This window comes from Achroia grisella, unplaced genomic scaffold, assembly GCF_030625045.1.
Source record: "Achroia grisella isolate CSIRO2021 unplaced genomic scaffold, CSIRO_AGI_Agris_v1 utg487, whole genome shotgun sequence".
NCBI lineage: Eukaryota > Metazoa > Arthropoda > Insecta > Lepidoptera > Pyralidae > Achroia > Achroia grisella.
In genome coordinates this window covers 1,178,702-1,204,873 of record NW_026712891.1, presented here as the reverse complement: position 1 = coordinate 1,204,873, position 26,172 = coordinate 1,178,702, and the positions used below count along the sequence as shown (strand labels likewise).

The 26,172-nt window shown below is 31.0% G+C and overlaps 1 protein-coding gene across 1 annotated transcript in view; it reads right to left on the bottom strand.

The window, feature by feature from the left end:
• The window catches only part of LOC131846069 (agrin-like), a 177,622-nt gene extending 154,355 nt beyond the window's left edge, over positions 1-23,267 (bottom strand). Inside the window, exon 1 of the mRNA XM_059195289.1 lies at positions 22,420-23,267. Coding sequence (XP_059051272.1) covers positions 22,420-22,981 — 562 coding nt within the window. The 5' untranslated portion in view covers positions 22,982-23,267. The remainder of the gene's footprint in view (positions 1-22,419) is intronic.
• Between the last annotated feature and the right edge of the window lie 2,905 nt (positions 23,268-26,172).

Below are 26,172 nucleotides of genomic sequence, written 5' to 3'. Positions count from 1 at the left end.
TAAATAAAAAATGTACCATTTTTAAAATAATAATTTACATTCTGTTTCTTTGAAAAGTGTTTCATTCAGAATTCTTGCGATTAAGTACAAACTATTATTAAGTTTTGTAAATAAATGAATTTACAACTGTACTAAAGTTTGTAAATAATCTCGCACTAAATTTTGAAACATTACTGCTCTCCTTGCTGCTTTAAATGAAATAGTTCAAAAATTTAAACAAGAGGGATATTCATAAGAAAAATAATTGAACAAGTCGTCTTCAAATTATAAAGATATAATTAATTTTTTTAATAGGTATATTTTACCAAATATTTATCAATGTCACTGCTCGCCTATACTTGAATAACCCAAAGGCTTACAAAAATTTACCTGTACGAAAATCTTTCAACCTTTACACTCGCCATATCACAATTACAAATATGTACATTACATCATGTCGTAAATATGTAGTCATAGCGCTTAAATTGCATTCAGGACACATTCCATTAAACAAATTTGGACATCTAAGGACGAGAGTAGATTCCCTCAATTACCAAACTTGTGGTTGTATTGATGACGTTTAATGATGTTCAACATTTGTTGATGTAACGCGTCAAGTACGAGACAGAAAGATAAGTATTGGTAAAAGAAATAAATTTACATAAATTTAATTTAGGCATTTTTCAAAGTATGTTTATCGTAACCACAATAAATAACTTGCATTCATTTATAAATTTATTGTTAAAAGTTTAACTCCGGATTGATAGTATCTGTCTTTCCAGCATTTTATACCTAATATAAATATAATATTTCATCCATGAATTCAGTAGCTATGAAGAGTTAACATGCTCACTATTGACCTATTCTTCTAAATAAAGAAAGAAAAAAAACTACATCACATATTTTAAATGTAAATTGTTAACATTTGATAATGTTCCTCAAAATTCATCAAAATACAAATTATAAATAGCAATTTCCCACATATAACCATCACCAAGAGGCAATTTCCTATATAGCTACAATAAGATTTTATGTTTTATTGTTATCTATGAAAAAAACAGAGGTCAAGAAAACAACGAATGGGCTGGAATTGATTGCGTAATGTTCTACAGAAAATGGTTTGATACTTGTCGCCATAAACATTTACAAGATGGTGCAATAAAACCTTATACAGTTCAATAAAAATATGTTTACGTTATCTGTACCAGAGTCCAGGACCACCTACGCCGATTTTATTATAATAACTAAGTAAATGGATGTATACATATAATATGAACACCTATCTCATTGTTGTATGCCCTTGTCTGTAATGAAGAAATGAAAAAAAATATAAAAATGCTTAACGGCCTTGATTAATATTTTTTATTAATTTTATCGATATTATAGTATGTTTGTTTTAAATGGATATTTTCAAAAAATACTTTTTCGATTTTAAAAATTATTTTACGTAGCTACATGTACATTAAGAGCAAATAACATTGACAATATTCCTCGCGGACAAAGCCAGTAGGTATTAAAATTAGTACTAACTCTACAACAACAGCAATCCCATTAGCCTAACTACATAAATTATATAATAGTATAAGTCGGTTTTCATATGAAGACATTGCACTGAATGTATACATTTAGCCACTGAAACTTGATACCCTGATAAATTCTCTGAGAATGGTGGGAAAAGCAGGTTCAGACGCTACGGTACTAAGAAATATGAAACAAACTCACTTTCACATTTATGTAATATTGTAGTAAATTGACTATGTCTATTTTTTAGATAAAAGATAACGTATGTCCGTCTTCGTGACATAATCTGTATTCACATCTTTGATTAAGATCTATTCACCTGTTTAGTAGTGAAAGGTAAGATACAGATAGGCTAACAGACAGATGCCCTTTCGCATTTATAATATTAATATAGACTAATTACTTAGGTACTTACTCATAGATGTTGTTATACAAATACTGGATATATATATAGAATCTTACCTGCAATTAAAAAACATCTAATTATTACATGACTTTAGTAATAATTTATTATTGTATAATATCTATTCCATAGATTCGTTCAACAAACTTTATGCCAAATAATAATAATAAACCAGTACAAATTTACACATCGCCATCAAATAAGAATATTAATAACAAATAATAGAAATACATAGATGTATTTTTTTGTAATAGATATGTACTTAACATTCATAGGATACATGCATTGGTATGACTGATCCACATATGCATATGAGAATATTAAAATTTGACAGTTGTATATTTAATAATATACACAACTGTCATTTTTTTTGTATACGTAGATATTCACAAATAATAATATGTTGGATATGCCCACATATATAGTGAACTTCACAGCACATGTAAATAAATGAGCTAATGAAGATAATTTAATACATCTATAGTACATAACTAAATTCAGTATTCGTTGCTAAACACTGTTCAGAAAGCAATTACAATGTCTCAAACGATTAACACATAGATTTTCATAATTAAATTCAGGTCCTACTCTCAAATTATTCAGTCGTTCAGATATTGCTGGACAGTGGGACCGTTCACGAGTTGGTTTAAGCCCAACTAATTTGGATAATGTTAATGATGGCTTGCGCCTGAAACGTTTCTCCTGCTTTAATATATGGAACTGACTAGTCGGATTTTAGTTAGAAATGGGTTTAAACGTTTTGCACGTTAAACTCATTAATCTTGTCCAGTTATCTTGGGAGAGAAACGATATACTCATAGGTTCCATTTGATGCTAAATGCAGTAATTTGATATCAAGGAATAATGGCGTCGTTAGCTAACTAAAGTTCGTGGTTTGGCTGTTTGGTATAACTCGTTCCATTTCACTTTGCATGTTGAACTTTATAGATAGTTTTCTCTATAACATAAACTTCAAGTTAAACACTAATTGTTAACAATGGGTTTGCTTGCTTGGAAGTTGCTACCACTTATTACATCATATAGGTTCTTTTTATGAGGTTCGCACCAACTGACAATACGAACTGATTTTTAACTTAATTAGTAAATTGCATATTTTTTTTGCAACTAATATTTTAAATAAGAAATGGCAAAATATGAAATTATAATTATAATTAATCGCGACTACGATACACATTCAGGACCCAGACGGGATAAAGCAGCTACTGATAGGATTCATAGAATTGTAAATATGTTTATAATACAAAAATACACACATAAACTTTGTTATCAAGATTTAGGTATTATTTACTTAAATAATGTAATTAATCATAGTAGCAAGATTACATGACAATAATAAAAAATAAGAGAGCTTAAATCGTTATTAATCTCCATAAATCAGTAAAACGTAATTGCTACACCCTATATTTTCTGCCCAAGGATGCCAACCGTGTGAGATTTTATTCTTCCTTAAAAATATATTTATTTACTTGTACAAGTATATAAGAGATGTCGACTATATAGAGATCGGTCAAAATCAGTTCATCAGCGAACTGTAAAAAGTTAGGTATCTGTGTGGGTACCACAATCTCATCTGTTTTAGACTTGCTTTGAAAGCTCTGTTTTAGTTATACGGTGCAGATTAGACAGTGGAACTACAAGATAAAATGTCATTTATATTATTTTGGAACAACAACGAATGAGTCTCATGATAACGTGATGGCCGTAGTGCCGTTCATATACTTACATAAATAGAAGACGCGAAGATTATCGCTTACCACCAAGTGAGCCGTCAGCTCGTTTGAAATTCTAATTACTTAAAAAACAAGATTAGAGCCAATATACCACATTTAGCCAACAATACGAGATTATTTACATCTTCGTAAGAGTTGAAGCTAAATGTTTGAAGGTTGGCAACCCTGATTCTGTTCTACTACTTTATCTTGAACGCTTGACACAACTAAACAGAGCTTCATTGTGTTAAGTCGCGTGATCGGTAATAAATAGTGATAGCCTAAAAAGCAATTATACACCATTCAATGCCTATTAAGGGATCGAATTTTTCTGAACGACCGTGGACCGGGGACCGTGAACACGACAGTATCTGTTTGTTTCTCACGCTCACACCCACCCACTAGCATGCTAGTAAGCAAACTTGCCTTTAGGATTGTGGATACCGATGATACATAAGAATACTTCGAGACCAAAAATATTCAGAGGTTATACATATTTACACATTCAATTCGTTCTGACCATTTAAATGATAAAAAAATTAACATACTCTGCCATAGATCCCTATATATAGGTATGTATAATATATATATAATTCAGAAGTAGTACACCATTCAGTTCCATTTATTGTATGCACCTCAATATATATATATATAGTATATGCAAATACATTTTAAAACTATTTATTGTAACTCGATAAGAAAACTTTGAACATATCGTCATAGTTTACACGTGTAACTATCTGGCTTATTCTACTCATCTTTCTTTGCGTACGTTTGCGTGTAGTTTAAAAGATTACAAATGGTAATAACAATATTGAATACAGAGGCAAACCTTATCTTCACTATGGATAAGCATCACATTAATCTCAATGATATATATCCATTGGTATTTACCACATCAAGTTGTCATAGATCTATTTATTTGACATTTCAATCTTAAAATAAAATGCACAAAGGGTTAATTCCCAATTCGCCTATATTTATTTTTATATTTTTGTGTTATATTAAAATAAAGAAATCTTAATTTATATTTTATGGTTAGTATTGGCAATATTTACTTAATATTTACCTTTTTTTTCTTTTGATATTCTATTAGATATGACTATAATTTAAAAATATGAAAATATGTTTAAGTAACTTCAAAAATCAAATTATCATATCTATTAATATGTTATTATAGATAAAATTTATTTTCAGACAGTTAATAAAGTTGTCAAAGAGTATTTTCCATGAAAGTTATAATTGTGTCAGAAAAGTTTTGATCACATTTAGTCACTCGAAATCGTAAATTTTGCCAATGTCTATTCAAATTTTATTCAATTACCTAAAATTATTCAATCATAATTTATTGATACTTAAGATTTGTTATTGTTTCTATGATGAGCAATTATTCAAATGGAAAATATAATCATAATAATTATAGTGCATACCTACGTCCAATCAAAAGTTTTATTAATCATGTAGCGGCAACCAAACACTAGTAATTTATTATAAAACTGAAAACTTGTACGCAATTTAGTATACAATGCATCATATCCTATATTTACATATACGTATAGGATACTTTTTATCCAAATTCATGTAGGTATCATCGCAGAATTTAGCTAGTTTTAAAATAAAAGCAATTAACAACATCGCAGACTCATCGCCTCGCTGTCGCATAAGTATCGGTATGCGCAACACTGAACGGTACATAACAATTTCCAACTACAGCGCTGACTTCCATTACCATTATTGACAAACAATAATGACTCGGATTGAAGGTACGTAAACGCACCGACTGTAAAACAAATCAATTATGATGTTTGGTGTAACAGTTCTTGAATTTCATCTGCATATAGAGTGTGCACCATAAGAGGCATCCACTTAGACACGCCATAGCGTTTATAAAGTGTCGCATTCGTGTAGCTGTTAATACAGTCTTTAAACAAGATAAAATGTTAAGTGAGCCGTAATCATATATCTCGTACTTACATCCAAATATAGGCATACCAGCAAAAAAGGCTAAGCTTTTTATAGTAAGCTTGTGAAAGGAATTTCTTATAGGTAGCTAAAGAACTCTTTCTTTATGGATCTTGGCATTTCATTGCCGCACACAATGCGGGTATTTACAAAGGAAAAGTCGCGGAAACGCTTTTAGGATTGGTGCCTATTGATCTCGCTTTGTCGTCTGGCTAACCATCTGTCGCAGTAAATATTATAAACTATATATACTGTATATTATTACATGTCTATTATATTCTACTGCGCAATATTATAATATATTAAACTCGCACTCTTATTTTTTTATTCAAAGCTGTTTATGAAAGCAAATGAATAAACATATTGTATATAATTATGATTTAAATGCAATCCATAAACACCAAAATTATGTAATTTTTATCCGAGCTTATTTAATATCATCCAAGGTAAATGCCTCTTACGGCTTGTATTAACATTTCTTAATATAAGCGCCTTAATGCTCTTGAAGCGTTAAATTGGGTGATGATAAACAAAAAGTTGCCGTAAATATATAAGTACACAAACAAAAATGGTTCTAAAATCCTATGTGCTGCAAGTTATAGTCTACGACTTTGCCTGCTCTATCTTTCTAGACCCACATTACGAATGAGCCAGTTGTTAAGTGGTAAAAAGGTAACAAAGTGACATACAGACAAAATAAAACACACTTTTGTTTATAATATTACTTTTGCTGTAATTACTCTGTTAGAAACTACAATTTTATTATATTATATATTTTATTATATGGAATACACGTTAGGTTTTATGTAATAATTTAAGTTATAAATTAAGTCTGCGATATCGGAATTACCACTTAGTTAGAAACTAGACCTGTGATAGTTTATATAATATGATGTAGCCTGTTACGACAATTTAGAATCAATATCACAAAATCTCATAAGGGGGTATAGAATGCACCTAATAGTACAATAATATATAGGTATCATATAATAGATAATAATAGTACAACTATTATTGATACTCATGTAATCCTAATAAATATATTTTTATTATTATTATCCTAAAAGTATTGTTATTTTTAACTCATTAACCAACGTGTCTACTGCTATATTTTAACTACTTAAAACATATTTTGTGACGTAATAATATAAGAAAATAATAAAAACAAAAAGTACATTACAATTGAGTAGATAAATAGAGTAACTCCAGCTTCATCAAATATTTGCCTTACACATAACATCTGTATCAACTAATTTAGCATCTATTATTCAACTACGAGTTGAGGTATACATTCTAATTAACACAGCTGATAGCAAAGTGAATAGACCAATATTCTATTGATACGTGTAATGTCTTACTCAATAATTAATGTTATTGATGACAATATGATCAAGAACACAAGTGGGAGCTTAGTTTCCAAACACAACACAATATCTATCATAACATTTGATCGCTAATATAGTGAAATAGCTATCAAGCCTTTAATCAATGTGTATCTAATAGTCAAGAGGAATAATTGTTAGGCAATCAAACACTGTTATATTAGGACGAAAATGCTGCTATTAAATATAGCTCGCTTGGGTATTATTATTAATTGACTTACGCTACATAATCATAAACTAAGCGGAGTTTATACTACTGGTACTAAACTACTAATACTTATATATATATATATATATGTAACTTTGTATACTGAGAGAAACAGAACCTGTGACCATCGGTAGCAAGGCAGTGCGGCAGTTAAACCTACGGCTATTTATCTAACTAGTTTATTTCTGCTGTAAAACAGTTAGTAGGTGTGGTATGTACTTTTGTTTTGTTCTGAAGAGAATAGATAACATAAATATTCAATATAGGATATATTTAGACTGATGACCTCTCAGTCTAAATCTAGATAGCCACTTGACCGTTGCCCTCAATTCCGATTGATTAGATATCAATACTAATATTATTGAAATAAAAGTGTCCCTGTCGGTGTGGCTATTTGTTTTTTTTTTATCGGGTTAATAATTTGTATTTTTTTTATATACCACATTGATGGCAAATATACGACCAATACAAACAATTACAGTAGCCTACAAAAGTACCACTAGTGATAATGAAACATAACAGGAGATTAAATATAGTTAAATGAGGACAGACTTAGGTCTCCATTCAGTATTTTATAAATATTTATACTCGGAACTTAATAAACATTAAATTACTCATAACATAAATATATAATTATCTTACACTTAGACAACACGCAGAGACAAGTAGACAAAAGAAAACTTAGAAAAGTTCCATTAGTGAATTTAGTGTAGTTTTTATCCTGACGTTTCAATAACGGAAAAGATCCAGAAACATCCCTTTTCTGTTATTGATTTTTTTTTTCGGACCGCAAGTTTACCGGTTTCTTAATAAAACTTACTTATTTTGTACATTTAAACTTCATAATTATAATAATAGTAATTTTTATCGATTTCATAAATGCCTTATGCTTCGGGTCATATATTGTTAGCACTAACTGTAATTTGACAATAAAATAAAGGCAAAAATAATATTCTTATAAGTGAATTCCAATAACGGACATAGATGTAGGTAGGTAAACATAGATTAACTTATCGTGAAACATACTGTCAAACCATTATTTTATATGACACGACCACCGAAGCGTAATTAACCGATAGCATAATGAATCAGGACATAAACCGGTATAAACAACTGGTTTCGAGATTTCACTGAATTGTCCCACCACACCACGGGAGATGTGGAATTTTTCATCTTGTTAGGTAATATAGAATCTATCTAATTACTAATAAATACGACATTAATCGAGTAATTATTTACTGATAACAATGAATAGCCCACGTTATTTTATACAGCGCCATCTAATCGCAAATTAAGGGTTGTTTGTATTGTTAGAAATTTATAGATGCATCTTTTACTTAGGTATATATAGATATTTACAAAGAAAACACAAGATGTTAACTCTAATTAATTATTCATTAATGATCAACTAAGAAAGCTATCTATGTCAATTTGATTACTATTTTTGATCCTATTGTAAAGATGTACTGGCTGCTTGAGTTGAGAAGTACTGACAAGACACTCAAGTGGTAGGTATATTATTATATGCATATGTATATTTAAAATTATATCATCATAATATGAAATAATCTGCGAAGCTCATGATATAGTAAATTATATTCGACTATTATAATATTCGTCATTAATCTATAATAAAATATTGTCAACAATATTTTATTTCAATTAATCTTTTCAATTTTCAATTACAAACAAATATTGAAAAAAATATTTGTTTGTAATACATGGGCGTGGTAATACATTACGTGTTTCATGACAAACATGCATCGATGTCACGGTATAATCAATAATCAGAGTACAGAATAATCATATTATTATTATGAGTCATGCCGCTGGTCGTGAGAGGATTCGAGGCGGGCGCATGGCCTGGCGCGGCTGCGTGGGCGATCCAGTTCGTAAGGCGTAATACAAATTACGTTTGCCTACTCTCCAGTACGATCGTAAACTATTACAGATACATACTGTACATAATAATAGAAAGCCGTGCCTTCCTACTTACTATTAATTCTGTTTATTTATTTCCTTTAAGTAAATTTTCCTGCAAATAACTGCGAAGCATTCTTACGTTCTATTTGTATTGTTCACTATATTATTTTTTTAAGAATAGAATAGAAAATCATTTATTCAAATAAACTTACATTGAAGCACTTTTGAATAGTCATAACATTTTTTTTTTTTTTAATCTACCGCTCATTCGGAATGCTGTCTCATCACAAGAAGAACAAGCAAGAAACTTGTGTGTTGCTCTTTTAAATAATTTATTCTTACTTACAATTTAAGTTTAAGTGTGTGAATACAAACCACCGATTAGCACTAATTCAATTAAATACTCAAAAAGAAAAAAAATATTGAATACATAACCAACTGGTTAAACAATTAATAAGAGGAAATCAGTCATAGTGATTAGAGCAGACCAGTCCCTACAAGCAGCACCCGTTCACGAGTATGACGGATGATCACTGCGCTCGATATAGGGATCCATCTGGACATTTTAAACTACTCAAAACACCAGACCACGTCATAGCTACTCACAATTGCCATCTGATGTTTATAGTATTCACATTTCACATAAAAATGCATGCGGCAATTAATACAAAATCCGCTACGCTTTCATATTTCTAAAATAATTGAATCAAGAAAGCAATGAGATAAACAAATTATAATGTTGTATGCTAATAAACTAATTATTTACTTGATATGTTTCTTCTATGAATTCGTCTATCCTGTAATAGGCTTTCTTACACAAAAATTGTTTAATATAAGATTTGAATTGCCTCTCTGTCAGATTTAGTGCAGATTCTGGCAGTTTATTATAAAATCTTACGCAATTACCATAGAATGAATTACTGACTTTGTGCAGGCGGCATTTAGGTAAAATTAGCTTATTTTTATTGCGTAAGTTTCATTTGTACAGTCTTTAAGTTTTCTAAAACTGTCTAAATTCTTCCGTGTATACATGATATTCTCATAAATGTATTGTGAAGTAACGGTGAGGATATTTGAATCTTTAAAACACTGACGTAATGACTCTCTTGAACCCATACCATAAATAGAACGTATGGCTCTCTTTTGTAAAATAAATATAGTATTTATATCGGCTGCTTTACCCCACAGTAGTATACCATATGACATAATGCTATGGAAATAACTAAAGTATACAAGTTTAGCCGTCGCCACGTCTGTTAATTGCCTAATTCTTCTAATTGCATATGCAGCTGAACTGAGTCTATTGGCCAATTTTGAAATATGGGGCCCCCTTTGTAATTTCGAGTCCACTGTTATACCTAAAAAAACTGTATCATTAACAAAATTTACTATTTCGTCATTAAGCAATAACTGTGTATTTATTGGTCTTACATTAGGAAGTGTAAATTTTATACACTTTGTTTTGCTGGAATTTAATAATAGGTTATTACATGTAAACCAATTTATTATAGCAGACATAGCACAATTTACATCGTCTAATTGATTAGTTTGACGTCCAATTTTAAACACTAACGAAGTATCATCCGCAAACAGCACTATATCTGCAATTTTCTCTACCATAAAGGGAAGGTCATTTATGTAAATTAAAAAGAGAAAGGGGCCTAAGATTGACCCTTGTGGAACGCCCATCCCAATATTAGCTCCCTTAGATTTTATACCGTCAATATCTACAGTTTGGACCCTATCCTCTAAATAAGTTCTCATTAATTTTAGATCATTATCTTTTATACCATAATGTTCGAGCTTGTACAAAAGTGTTTTATGATCCACGCAATCAAATGCCTTTGATAGGTCACAAAAAACTCCGAGTGCATCCTGTGACTTCTCCCATGATTGGAAAATATGTTATCAGCGCTACACCTGCGTCAGTGGTAGACTTGCCGGCGGTGAAACCATATTGTTGACTGTGAAGTAGTCGGTTATCCCTGAAGTGTTGTAACATTTGATTTAACATTATCTTTTCAAACACCTTACTTAGAACTGGCAAAATAGATATAGGTCTATAGTTCCCTGGCTCAAATTTATCTCCTGATTTAAATAGTGGGATTAATTTGCTAAACTTCATTAATTGTGGAAAAGTCCCATTATCAATACATTTATTAAAAATAGTAGCTAGATATGGAGCAACAATATCTATGAAAGAACTAACTACTTTTACAGACATGCCCCAAAGGTCTTCTGTATTTTTTAAATTTAGATGTTTGAATATTTTTATGATATGAACGGGGCTAACATGTGAAAATTTAAATCTTAAAGCACAACAACCGATATTAGACTCGAGCAATATTTTTGCCGAGATGGAGATGAGTCCAAAGAAGATGTAATATTAATTATTAGCAAAAAAATCTTCAAAAACATTAACTACATCTTTTGTTGCTGTTATTAATTTATTATCATAATTTAATGCAAATTGATTATAGGCTAATTTAGATCTTCCGCTATCTTTATTTATAATGCCCCAGATGGTTTTAATTTTGTCAGAAGACTGGTTAATTTGTTTATTAATATAATTAGATTTAGCCGTAATACAAACTTTTTAAAAATTTTCGAATAATTTTTCACATAAGTGGTGAATTTGTCATCAAATCGATATTTTTTTTGATCGTATAAATCAAACAAAATATTTCTACTTTTAAGTATACCTACTGTTGCCCATTCCGTGAATTTAGATTTAACATAAACTTCTTTTTTCTTGAAAAATTGTTCATATTCTCCTGATAGAATAGTAATTAGCTTGGTGTAAAGATAATCAGGATTATTACTATATTGTAACTGCAAATCCAATTTATTTTTAATCGCGCTTTTGTATTTGTTAATATTGTAAACATTTATTTGTCTTTTTGATTTTTTATTATTGTTGACTTTATTGATCTGACTGTTAAACTTAACAACTTGACCACAGTGATCTGAAGGAAGTTTATTTATTATGAATTTTTCTGTATACTCACAGTTACAAAAAATTTAAATCTCATACCCGGGACTACCTTGGCATTTTGGACATAGGTACATGATAAGCCTATGGTCGTCCTCGTGCATTTTTAATTACATTAAAATCTATTTAGTCCTAAAAATTAAAGATAGTCAAACATACTTCCGCCTTTATAGTATTGGTAATATATTATCTGTGATTGGTATGGAGGTATGGTTAGTTCTGTCAATTTAGCATATGAACTATTCCTTGGATTAATGCTCAGTTATTTATGATAAAACAAGCTGATTTGTTTATTATTATTATTTTCAATCCAGTTACAAACATTCTATAGTTATGGGTATAGTTACTCTTTGATTATAAATAAGTTTCTCTGGAATGCATCTGTCCACTCAACGGTTTATTAAAAAATATATAAATTATTTTCAATGAAAAGTATTTTATACAATATTTATCTTGCTTCTTAAAACTAAGAATAGGAATAGGTACGTTATGTCACCGTTCTTTTTCATCTACATGATGCCGTAAGAGGCGCCTAGGGGAACAAAACGTTTTATGCTTTGTGTGCTGTGTTGTCAGTGCAAAACAAATAATATAAAATTGTGTTGCAATCCATCTTCGTAGCGTATTAGGCGAAATTCCTTCTTAAATTCATATTCGTAAATCACTTATTTCAATAGAATAATTCCGGTCGCTTATACACTTCATTTATTATGACTATTCCTATCGTCTAGTTCGGCTAATTAGAGAAGGGAAATGGGTAATGTTTGAATGGTGCTCCCGCCAGTGCTGTGGAATAGTATTAGCCCTTCATGACGAATTCACAGGGAATTGACCACGATGGTTTCTATGAACTGATGAAGATGAAGATCAAACTGACTTTATATGCCTAGTGAAAGGCTACCATTACGACCGATTCATTTATGGGAACCGATAGGTGTTAAGTCCTTTATAGTATAAATTTCTTTCCTATAACTATATATCGAAATAGATGTTAATGTAACATCATGTTTTTATTATCATTACAGTTAGTTCATATCTGCTATGGGAATACATTAAATAAAATTACATGATCATCATTGTGAGTGCCATAACCCTAAGTCAATTCGTTGTTTATCGATTGTTTCTTATTGTATTCCCTTCCTAATTCACGATAAACAAAAACATTTTCTCTTGCGTTACCCTGCTGCACAGCTTAGTCTAATGTTGTACACCAAAATTCACTTATCACCTTCACCCACCATTGCCTTCAGCTTCACTGTTTAGCGACGTCTTTTATGTCGGTACTAACGAAACTGTATAGCTTAAAAGCACACACATAAACCGTACAGTCGGATAAACATGTTCAAAAATGTCCAAATATCGTAATATGTCAGAACATACAAGTCCAAGTAACACTTTTATCCTCTCATTTCTCTACTTAATATACTAGCTACCTTATACTAGCTATCAAAAAGTATATACATATATATGTAGCTATGCCAAATTTGTTCAACTATAAATATTACAGTATAAAGTAAAATCGTTATTTACGTCTGCCTGTTTCTCCGCGTACCTCTTTTAACCACGCACCAATCCTGATACAGTTTTCGTTATCACTTCAAAAATTTCTTCCGGAATTCTTATACGTTTAGTTATACTGTATAATATAGTATACTATATATATAGTAGTATACTATGTATATATATATAGTATGCAGTATAACTAAACTATAACAAAATATAAAAACGATATATATAAATCACTAGTTATAAAATTAAAGCAAAGAAATTAGTATGGAATCCTTCCAACATAAAAGAATTTTGAAGTTAGCCAAGGTTTAATATATATATTATGCATAAGGATTGTTTGAATAAATATATTGTAAACACATCATTTCTTCTAATTACATTTTCTTAAACATACTTGCTCCTATAAATAAGACCAGTAAATAAGTAATCATCTAATTAGAAACCTAAATTTATGTAATTTATGCTTGAAATTATGAACAAAGATAATCTTCCCCCGTATTTATTCATCACTAATTAGGACGTCCCTAAGGCAACAGAATATTCTATGCATACAACCTTTGTAGTTAAGTTATTTTCAGTTTTATGCTAAATATTAAATTTCAACAAAAATAATTCCCTTTTCCAAAGAGAAAACTTTTTTTGACCTCATTGCCAAATCGGTAGAAAAGCAATAACGATGTTCTCAATGTGATTCGGTTTTTAAAACTGATCAATGTCTACTATTCTTTTTACCTTGTCACATCTGAAAGAAGTTTTATTGTGGAAGACTTGGAAATCCTTGTATCCTACGATATACATGTAGGTATCATATATATTATAACAAATGTGAAAATTTCTAAAAACGGTGTTTTATATAGTTTTTATAAAGTCGCTTGTTACGGGCAAATACCGTATAATTCAATTCCATCTGACCGATAATTTAAGTATGAGGTTTATAAATACCGACTCCTATTTTTTTTAGTACCTTTAAAAATTATATTCTCCCATCCTCCCCATTAGTACGTGAACATAGCTGCGTTGAAAAATGAAGTAAAATCGCATACAATGTGTACCATAACATTGAAGTCTTTAACGTTTTCACCAGAGTAAATTGCATGACTCGCAGTGAACTGGATAATAGTTCCACTCGATTTTGAGCTTTAAACTATAAGCCATAAGAATAGATTATTATATAGCATAATCCAACCTCCACCTACATCACGGACCATACCGTTTTTGGTGTTCATAATAACATTGCAAATAGCTTTTAAAAATTTAACCATTGTTTTACCATGATCGTACAGTCGGCTTCATAAATAACCGACTGTGTGGTATAATATAATAATTCTTTACAAAAAATGTTAACAATAAAACATCATTGAACTTGTATATAGTCATATTTTTTTTCTGTATTAATCTATTTAATACTTGATGTGACATCATTGAACTTTAAGTATATAGTCATTAATTTAAATAAATAAATTAATTTTTAATTAGTTCAGAATTTAAGGCCAATTCATATTTTTATTCTGTTGGACTTATATTGTTTTCCAAAAATATTTAGGACATCATATACAAAATAATAATGAATATAATAAAAACAAATAATATTATTTCAATTTAACTGTCAGTTCATTATTGATAACACAAAAAAAAATTTCAATATGACTGTATTTAAGGTAACTGTACAATTTAAAACTGTTGTTTCAGTTGTTCTCAGTTCAGTTGAATATTCAATCATATATTCACAATGTTTTGACATAAAATTAAATAGATATGGATCAAATTCAAATTATATTTTATAAACAAAAACCAAAGATTTTCTAGTTTTTGTTTCTGTCTACTCACTGTTAAAGTGATAACCATCATCAACATCATCATGAGTTGCTCAAAAATAATAGAAAACCAACTACAGAAAACAATTATCACAAATATTTTAAATATCAGTAAATATGTGTATCCAGTCATGCCCAATCTTTCGATCTAATAAAAAAAGTCCAAATTCTCCAATATAACACGTACACCTTCTAATAATAATAACTTCCATATTGCTTATATGCATAAACTACTTTTAATTAGAAACTGGAATACAAACGAAAATTTATGCACCACCACGTCGACCTTTTTATATAATAAACACAATTAGAGTAAGAAAATATTAAGATATGAAGCTTCTTAACATACAATACTATGAACCCACACAAACCACTTTCTTTTCTGGGAACACAGAGTCCACAGATCTTTTGATCTTTTGCGTTACTGAAAGTACCAGACATGTTTACCGCCCATGTAAAATAGTAACTAATATAGATACGAATGGATATTGTATAATTTTGCGTATAGATTTTTAGTCCAAATAGAATAAAAAGTTTTCTAAAGTTCTTCATTAAATTTATATTTAAAGAAGTTTAGAGCGTTGACAAAACAATGTGAATGTACTAGAACTCATAATTACGAATTAAATTGAAATACATCACGTTGGTTTCAAGTGGAATAATTCGATTTTGACGTAGTGGTCGATAGAAATCCATTCCTCCCAAATTTTTGTGCGTTAGGTTTACATTGCATTAAGTTTCTTACCATTCAGAGCTAAATACCACTCCATGGCAGTTGAGTCACACAGAACTCTCTAACTTTCGACTATTATAACATAATTTCATTTTTTATGTAGGCGTAGGTTTTTTATAGGTCTACCATCTGCTGATGGAAGAAATGAGTTACTACGACTAAAGTGCACATGTGACAGATATATAGAAAATGATAGCGTAGCTAGACTTTTAAGTATTAATTTATCATTTAAGATTATGTGTAAAGTGCGATAAGTAACTAGTTATTGTTAATGTTTATTATTGTGGTACATAAGTGGAATAAACACTAAATATTGTAAAACAGTGAATCTAATCACTGTTTTTATGGGATATCTATATTGTTGCAACTTTTTGATAAAATATTATGTTTAGGACAAAATATTTTTGTTGTTAATTTAAATTGACAATCTATCACAAGTTGTCAATTCCAATTATATAATATTCTGTCCTATATATTTCACTTATATAAACAGCAGTACTGTCATGTTTTCTGTGGGTAAACGCAATTAATCTAATTACAACAGTGACCACATTCAAGACATATGTAACTTTATAACTTGTATACAAGAACCACAAATGCCGACACCTTAGGACTGTAAACATTTACCTTTCAAAGCGGCATTTATTCTATCCAAATTGTAAAGTGACAGTGGAAGTGCCTCGTTCAAGAGCCGAAGCTGTGGCTTGTTCCCTCTGGTGTAGGCTTCATAAATACCATCACTCAAAAATATAGCCGATGAATGTCTATACAATTTGTAAGCACACTTATTTGTCTGTAACCATTCCACAAATACAATTGCCCCATTCAAGCTACGCTCATCTCCTGAATATACATGATGTTTCAGATCTTCTACGTTTCCTTTCATTACTAGAAGTATGTATAGTTTGTAAGCAATAAATATTTTTACATTGGGTTTGTTCCCTCGCTTTATCTTCTTTACGCTTAACACCCTCGCTGTAAAAATGTATTTAGATTCAGACACGGCTGACGACAAAATCTCGTAGTCATTAGTTATCGTCTCGTTTAAAAGACATTTGTGCACATTTGTGTTTTTCTTGTGGCGGAACGTGTTCCGCTTCTTCACTATACCCCTAAAATGTTGCTCAGTATGAATAACAGTGAAGCAGTAGTACAATAATAACACTAAAAGCCGAACCCTCATCTTTATTGCATCTGTGTTCTGACTTATTTTATGTAGTTTTTGATTGGGATATAAACAAAAGACATTTCAGTGCCCTTATTGGTGGAATCTTTTGATTGGGAAGAGTCGTAAACGCGGCTGTCACGAAGTTGCGCAAGAGTCAGCTTTGGCGCCACCGAGACGCGTGCGCCAGCGCAGCCTCGCGCGTAGACTGGAGACCTCGCAATTCAATGCAACCTTCATCAACGTAAATAAACGTAGAATTACGTTACCCGTAATATGTGGCTTAAGTGTTTACTGCCTATTACGCTAATATACCTATTCTTCCAATCAGGTTTGGTATCTCTTATTTGTCTATGATTTTGTTGATTGATAGTAAAAGAAAGTTATTTTTTATAATAACATAAAGTTATTCGCTAAGTGAAGTACAGAGAGAAGTAAGTGCAGTGCACAGTCGAATAGGGTAGACCACGGGTGGTTCTACCTACACTACACGAGACACGAGTTAACAGTTATTGCCGAACGCGAGTGGCGCCCGACACGCCCCTGAATATTCATGCACCAGTGTCGGGGTGGGCCACTCTGGGAAATTTTACGGTGTTTTATATCAGTCCATTTTGCATACCGATGTACTTGAATGTACACAGAGTTATTTGCAATGCTAAAACTTCTTTGGGTAATGAACCTTTTAAGCGTAATGTTGTAAGCTTAGTGATAACTTTTTTCCAGTTTTAAATAAGTTCTAAATTCTTTTTCTCATAAACAGGTCCTCGTATTTATCTATCTAATGGAAACTCAATTTAAAAACTTCTTCATAAAAGAAGAATGTACTTTACTACATTCATTAATACTTTGGCATTTATTCACAACATAGCTTTTTACAAATATTTTTACTTTATGATGAAAATTTAACAAAATTACAGAAGTTACACATAATATTTACTATTGTGTTCAAATTACAGTCTTGTAATGCATTTTTATCAATATTGGTTAATTTTGTACCGACATTGTGATGCATGCACATACCTATGCCATATTTTTTAAATACTAATAATAAAAGAAAATAATACATTGTAGTTAGAAAACTCAAATGTACAAATAAAAATGTATAATAGATTCGGTTATACTAGAGAATGTTAAGAAAGTGTACTGCAGTAGCGTTTAACGTACGCTTCGCAACCAGCAAGGAATTAATTGCCTCATGGAAGCAACAACCGACTATTATTAAGGGACGACACGAATTTCAACAACTCCCAGTTGGCTGCCTAAACTAGATTAACGTAGAATTGTAATACTAACTAAATATACATATATGAATACTTGTTATAAAGCTTACACAGACAAAAGTAAAATTAATAGATAAGATTTAAAATTAACCTTTTCAAAATGTACATTGTATTTTTAATTATTTGCACGTATTTCCGTTTATAACCTTTATTATTTTACTTTCGTACAATACTAATACTAGATTATTGATAGTATATTATTATCCATTTTAATTTAATTAGTGTATCTATTTTACAGATATAGGTACCTAACGGATTGCAAGTGCTTCTACGTGGAATTTGGAAAGTGGTACATGAGTGGGCGGGCAGGTCGCTGCGTGCTCTCTTGACGAATCTTCACGTCGCAGTTTATATTTTATAACATTTTTCACATAGGTCACCACCTATGTGTGTATCTATGCCTGTTCCATTTCACTCACGGACTACAGTTGTACAAATGTATATCTTAATTGAAATGTGAGAAATGTCAAAATCTGATTGATAGTCTATTCATCTTTCCGACGGTCTGGTGATGTCTATAAAGATAGTAATGTAAAATTTGTTATAAATCTGTATCCGATGACAAAGATCGATATGTCGTGTTTACTGTATATCATATATCATATGCCATTGTTTTACTTAGCGACATTTTTGTTTATATTATAATTAACTAGTTCAGTTTATTATGACATAAATTAAATAAAAGAAAAACAATGACAGTTAATAATATTTCCAGTCAGTTACTGCTGTACAAGAACTCTGTCACAAGGCTTATATCTATACATCTTTTGCATATTGTTACGTACAAATATATTTACAATATCTAAAATATTTAATATAAACAAAATACAGCCAGAAGCTATCTTCGTGTGCGGTGCACTGCTTCGTGACGAATGCACTTGGTCATTACTTTCTTTACACTCAATACCGCCTCCTGTGATTAAATCACAAGATACTAAGCAAAGTATCGGCGCGTGGTAATCGTCTACGATATGGACACTTATTGCGGCACGTTTAGGTCTAATATCTTAAAAAATTGATTGTTTACTAGTCTCCCGTCGCGTGAGCTCCTTGAATATGCAGTCAGTGTAATGAAGCAGATTAAATCGCATACATCTGTGCTCAGAAGTTTTATCTAAGGGATTCTCACGGATCGTGTGGCTTGCGGACAGATACCGATCATCTTGGCGCTAGTGCTGTAGTCCCCCAACTAAGATGAAGCTAAACAACAACAGAGATATGCTTATACTGTAAGATACTACGTGTGCGTCGCCGTTTCTAAAGCTCTGGGAACCTTGGGAGGGGGTCGCGAAGAGACGCGCGATACTCATCTCGTCGCCGGATTATGCGAAGCTTAAATTGGATCTTCTTGGAATTTTTAGGTTAAAACGGCTTTCGCAATAAAATTTATTGCGGGGTGTTTGACTCGAAATAAATTCTATTCGTGACCCACAGTGGATTCAATTAAAGACCATCTTACCGTGGCTAATGTTATTTACGTTTTCATCCCCGCGGACACTGGCATTTATAAGCAAGATGAGAGGTGACTTTTTATTAAATACAAAATATTTTTACAATTTAGTAGATTCTATACTACTATTTAAATTTATTGTGTTTATTTATGAAAATTTTGGCAGGCTTTTCATAAATTAGGACTGAGAACATTCCAACTTATATAATGTTATTTACTCTTATTAATTAAAAAAATCAGTCACATATATTTTTTTATTTCTTACTAAATCTAATTTAATAATTTTGTAACAAATAAAAAAAAATTAAAAAGTAGGTATTATGTAATATTATGTTATCTGTGGTATTACAAAATATATCTACATATACAATTTTGAAATTTTCTATTGAATATCACGTTTTCTAAACATTTAATTTATATTTTAATTATTAAATAATACATGAATCAATTTTAAATCGATTATTCTTTCCATAGCTACTACGATGGAGCAAATTGCAAAAGAGACCTATGACAAAATAATTACAGGAACTCATCATGTAAACTGGAGATGGTAGTTAAAATTGCTTTTAATTGCTCTAGATTACTAGGTAACGACATAATGGGATATCTGTAAAGATAAAAACGCGATAACTCCCGATTGAAAAAGATATGTATTTGCTGATAAATATTTATGATCTTTATCGGAGACATTGTAGGTTAAGGAAATCCTCGAAGGAGCGGTCTTTTTGCGCTTCAACTAAGCTCTTTGATAAAATCCTTCACGGCTTATTTAGATCTTTCTTTCATATCTCTTTACAAAGAAAAATGTCACGCATCTCAACTTATATATGTATTTTATCAAAATCTAATTTCATGATGAAAATAATAATAATAATATCTAATATTGTTTGTATAATTTAATTTTAATTGAAAATAGAATAATTATAAATTTTATTTTATTTCTTTTTGAAACTTTATTTTTATTTGTTATCTTATTAATGATGGTTATATTGTTACGTACGTTATAAGTTCAAAGCCCGTAAAAGTTGTGAATTTTGTGAACCATTTCATAGCTGAATTAGATTTTCATAAAATACATATAAAATAATAATACCCGCAATATTGTATAGTTCACAATACAACATAGCAGTAAAAATATTGTTTCAGTAATAATTATCAGTAAGTAATTAATATTATCCCAATAAATACATACAAGCGAATAAATAAATAGATAGCAAATGTATCACCGCCCTAGGTAAAAAAGAAACGAAAAAAGACAAAGAAAACGTGATCCAAAAGGCTCAAACACAAAAGATACAAATATCATATATACTCCTACAATTGTACATCCAAATTTATTTAATAATTACTCACACATGGATTATTAACTACCTCTTCAGATATTAGGTAGAACTTCATCATGATAGGTAAGTTAAAGCGTCCCTTGGTACCTGCATATGTTATCTATTTTAATTGACATAATGCAGACTTTCAAACACTTCTTGGAAATGGTGGTACATGAGGAAGAATCGGTACCTACCCCTATTATTCCCGAAGCTTTATCATGTGCATTATGTATTTCTATAGCAATATAGGTTGGTGTCTATGAGATAAAGCCACTACGTTCAATCTGGTGAGCCTTCAACTTGTTTGGCATTCCAAATTAAGTAAACCCAATTGTTCTACATAAGTCGGTACGGCCTTACAAAACCAGATGATTTAGTCTATTAACTACACGAACAGTTGTCGAGACGTCGATCAAAATCAACTCTTAATGCCTTCACGTGCATTATGAGTACAGCGTTGCGCCTACGCATTATTATAATGTCCTATTATGAAGCTAAACCAATAATTATATATTCATCAGACAATCGCGTTTTCTGCTTTGACTCATTGTTTTCGAAGGTCTTTATTGTAAACTAAAAATGTTATTTTATTATAAACATTGTAATTCTATATCATTTCGTTATACATATTTATTAAAGAAAAAAATTACCTAATATCTAGAATCTTCCTATAATAATATATCAACATACTTAACATATTTGGAGGAACGTCAGTACAGCCAGATGAAATGTAATAAATTAAAAAATTATATTTATTTAAATGACTATCTGCAACACCCAAGCATCCAAAATAAGTTAGTAAACACTGTGTAAGAGTAAATATTCTGAGTACTTTAAGTAACATATAAACTGATAAGCTGATGGCTAACCTAATAGGAACTGGTAAGCATGACTTATACATCATTATTAACTTGACAATATAAACTGACCTTCTTGGCAATCTTCACAGTTATTCAACTTTGAGAATTAAAGTGTTACGCATGTTTCGCAAAATGTGAATAAAAACATCCACCTTTATTTTATGTGTTACTACCACCTACCTTTTACTGCTGCATTTATTCTATCCAGGTGGTAAAGAGTCAAGGGCACTGGATCAGTGAGCAGGCGCAGCCTTGGCGAAGGTCCCCTTCCCACATCGACGTACGCCCCGTCACTCAAAAAAATGGCTGAAAGTCGAGGCCGCGGTGCTGGCGCACACGACTCCGGCGCATCAGGGCGTTCCAACATAAAAGTCGAACCACTTAACGTCCCTTCTGAATCGCCATCTACCTTCACAAACTGTCTTAAATTACTTATATCCCCTTTCAGCACTCGTCTCATATAAACCCTGTATAAATTCGATCTTTTACTTGCAAATTCTTCAGACTTGTATTTCTTTACATTTAGAACTTTTCCAGTAAATATATACTTAGACTTCCCTATAGCCTCCATCAGAGACCATTCATCATCTATAATAGTCTCATTGAAGCTACATGGTGACTGGATAGCCCGGTGCCTCCTGTACATAGTGTACCTTTTTCTCACTTTGCCTCGAATCCTGATCTCGCCCCCGACGATGATCGCGAGTGCGATAACATAAACAATAACAGCTGAGGGCTTCATATCGTACAATCGCTGGTTAAACACTCTTAAATGTAGTTGCTACAAATACATCTGTCACATTATACTTGTAATTTATGAGCAAAGAAGAATATTAACTGGCGGCGACAGCTTATAAAAGGGTCGAGGTGTTGACATCTTACTAACAGAAAGTCATCAAATTGAATATTTAATTCACTGATAAAATCAGTTCAGTATGCAAGACATAATGTGACTTTTATTCAAGAGTTGGGCATCGAACGGTTCTCACGGTACATCGATCGAGGCGTGTTGGTAAACAAATGGACTGCTCCTAATAGTTAGAAACGTGGCGCTGAACGCGTGCGCACACGCTGCTCCGCGTCGCTGACTGAAGGAAGGCTGTCACGCGCAGCATCCCGCCGTAATAATGCGTAAATAATCGGATCAAATCCAATTATATGTAACATATTTACAAAAGACACAAAAGTGTCAAAAAATATTAAATAATTTCATCAATATTTAATGTCATCAATATTTTAAACATTAAAAATTTTGTTTCTGCAGGGAAAATAGCGCAGTACTTATATGTAAATACTGGATTATTTATCAGAGTTAATACTGCTTCTACTTATCATTGCTCTAAGGTAATACGACAAAATAATGATAAATAAATCAGTCGTCGAAGACGTGTTCACAGGTAAAATAGTGCAGAGCAAGGCAATAGTAAATGTCCGTAGTTGTGTACGAGGGCTGTGGTACGCGATGCTTGTGAAAGCTCGCGATGCGTGCGACGCGTGGGCGAACTAGATGTGGCGCCCGCGAACACAGCTTGCTTGTGCAGTGATGCAAGTCAATAGAGATATCCCACATTGATACAAATTCTTTTAAGATACAATCTAACAAGTCCATACTTAAGACGTATAACTTCATAATATTGGTATAGATTATTAGTAAATATAATTAATTCAAATATCCCATCGTAGTGAATAAAACACTGAAGAAGTAAAAATAGTAATACCTAATTAAATTTTTAATAACAAATATTTCGCAGAAATATCTAAATATTATTATAATTAAAAATTCGCATTTTCGACTACTTTTTTTAAATAACAACGTCTACGTTTAAAAGGCAAATCGTAAAAGAGATAATAGATAGACAAGCAGACACACTTTCGAATTTATTCGGATTATTTCAGATCACAATACCAATAAAGTGCGAGAGTGTTTCTGCTACCGTCCATGCTCATAACTCGTGGCACAGCCAGAGTAGTTGCTAACAAATCTTTAAGGTGTAATTGCAGTATACCTACCTACGTGGATACAGAAATGTTGGGGCTGGAAACGGGAATGTTATCAGGGCCGTTACAAACTACAACACTAATGGCGAAACGTTGTATCCCAACGAGCAAGATATTTATGTTAATATTTCACTGATAAATTTAATAAATATGAATTTTAATACTAAAGCTGATACACTATTTTCATGCAGTTAATAAATAGGTGCATTACAAGTTTTATAGGGCATTTAAGTATAAAACCGGTTAATACTTACTTAACTATTATACTAAAGCTAAGTAGACTAGTTAATTAGTTAATGCATTATAAAAGATATATAATAAATTGGATTAACAAAATATACGTATGTAATCTGCAAATTATGCAAACATGTAGATATGTCTAATAAAATTTTAGGAACTGAATATACTTAATTACTTTAATATTCATTTGATGGTGGAGGTACCTACGAAAAGGAGTAAAACAATGCCCTCATACACATAGGTGTATGAGGATATTAGTATCGCTACATAGCTAGACCGCGAACTTTTCTTTCAACACGCATGGTAATTGTTACCACACCTAGGTACCATTACACCTAATGAGTTATAATAGACATTTTAATCTCTTATTTTTATATTACCTCGTATAGATCAGAAAAGTGTAATAACGTAATTACTAAGTACATAAATTGCTTCAGATATGTTATATTACTTAGCTAGCAGCTAAGTCCGCGACTTCATATCTATGGTATTTTTAAGAATGACAATGGTATATATTTTTTGTTTGTAAGCTATTGGAATAAAACATACGCATAATTTTAGTATAGCTTGCCATAGTAGATTGGTGAAAACCGAAAATGACGCGCACAAACATATAAAAATATTAACAAACTTTGTTTTTGTGTTTAATTACCTTTTGTTAAAGTTCTAAAATACTATTATATACATACGTATACGTATATAAATAATATTACGTATAGTTTTATACCTTCTATGTACTGACGGCGATTTACAGTTTAGAATTATATATTTATTTCTGCTTATATTTCAATATCATAAGCGGCTAAAATGTCCTACATGAATAAATGATTTTTGAATTTGAATTGAATACTTTTTATATAAAATAATACTAACTGCATATAAAATAGAAACTAATTGAGTGATCAATAACATATTAGAAGCTCTGTCAATACATTATATATAACGTAAACGAACAAAATTGAAATTTAGAAATTCTGTAATCAAAATCAAATTTTTTCAAACTTTCTTCATATCCCAAATATGTCTAGTCAATTTCCGATAAATAATATTGTAGGAATTAAATAATTTAGAATAATAATATTTATTCAATTCAGACAACGCTCATTGAATACTGAATCTAAAATATTCGAGTAAAATACTCATAATATGTATTAACAAACGAAGAAAAATATCTGTCTGTACCACTAGGTAGTAATATTAAATAATACCCGTGACCCGAGTTACGAGATCCGGTCCAGCAAGAATATAATAAATTTAGGTTTACTTTTGCAATCTGCTTTCCGACATAATGAGGGTACAAGCAGCTCCGATAGCTGAGTAAAAAATACACGTCAGTGAAAACCATATTCATTTTGAAATTTAAGGATTATATATGAAGCAGAGAGATTGTCAGTAATTAAAAGCATACATTATATTATCGATATCTCACGTCAAAAACAAACAACTTATCCTTTGACCAAACATTCGAATACATGTTTCATTACATATTTCGAAACAGTTACATAATTTATTTCTTTAAAAAAATCTCATTGAACTATTACTTGTCACTTTGTCAGAGGTAATAAATAGGAATATAAGAGATATAAACTAAATATAAGTAAATACCGAGACATATGAGGACGTAGTATTCTGGAGCGAGGATACCATAACTCCAACGCCACACCACAGGAACGAATTGTTGGAGTGCAGCACACA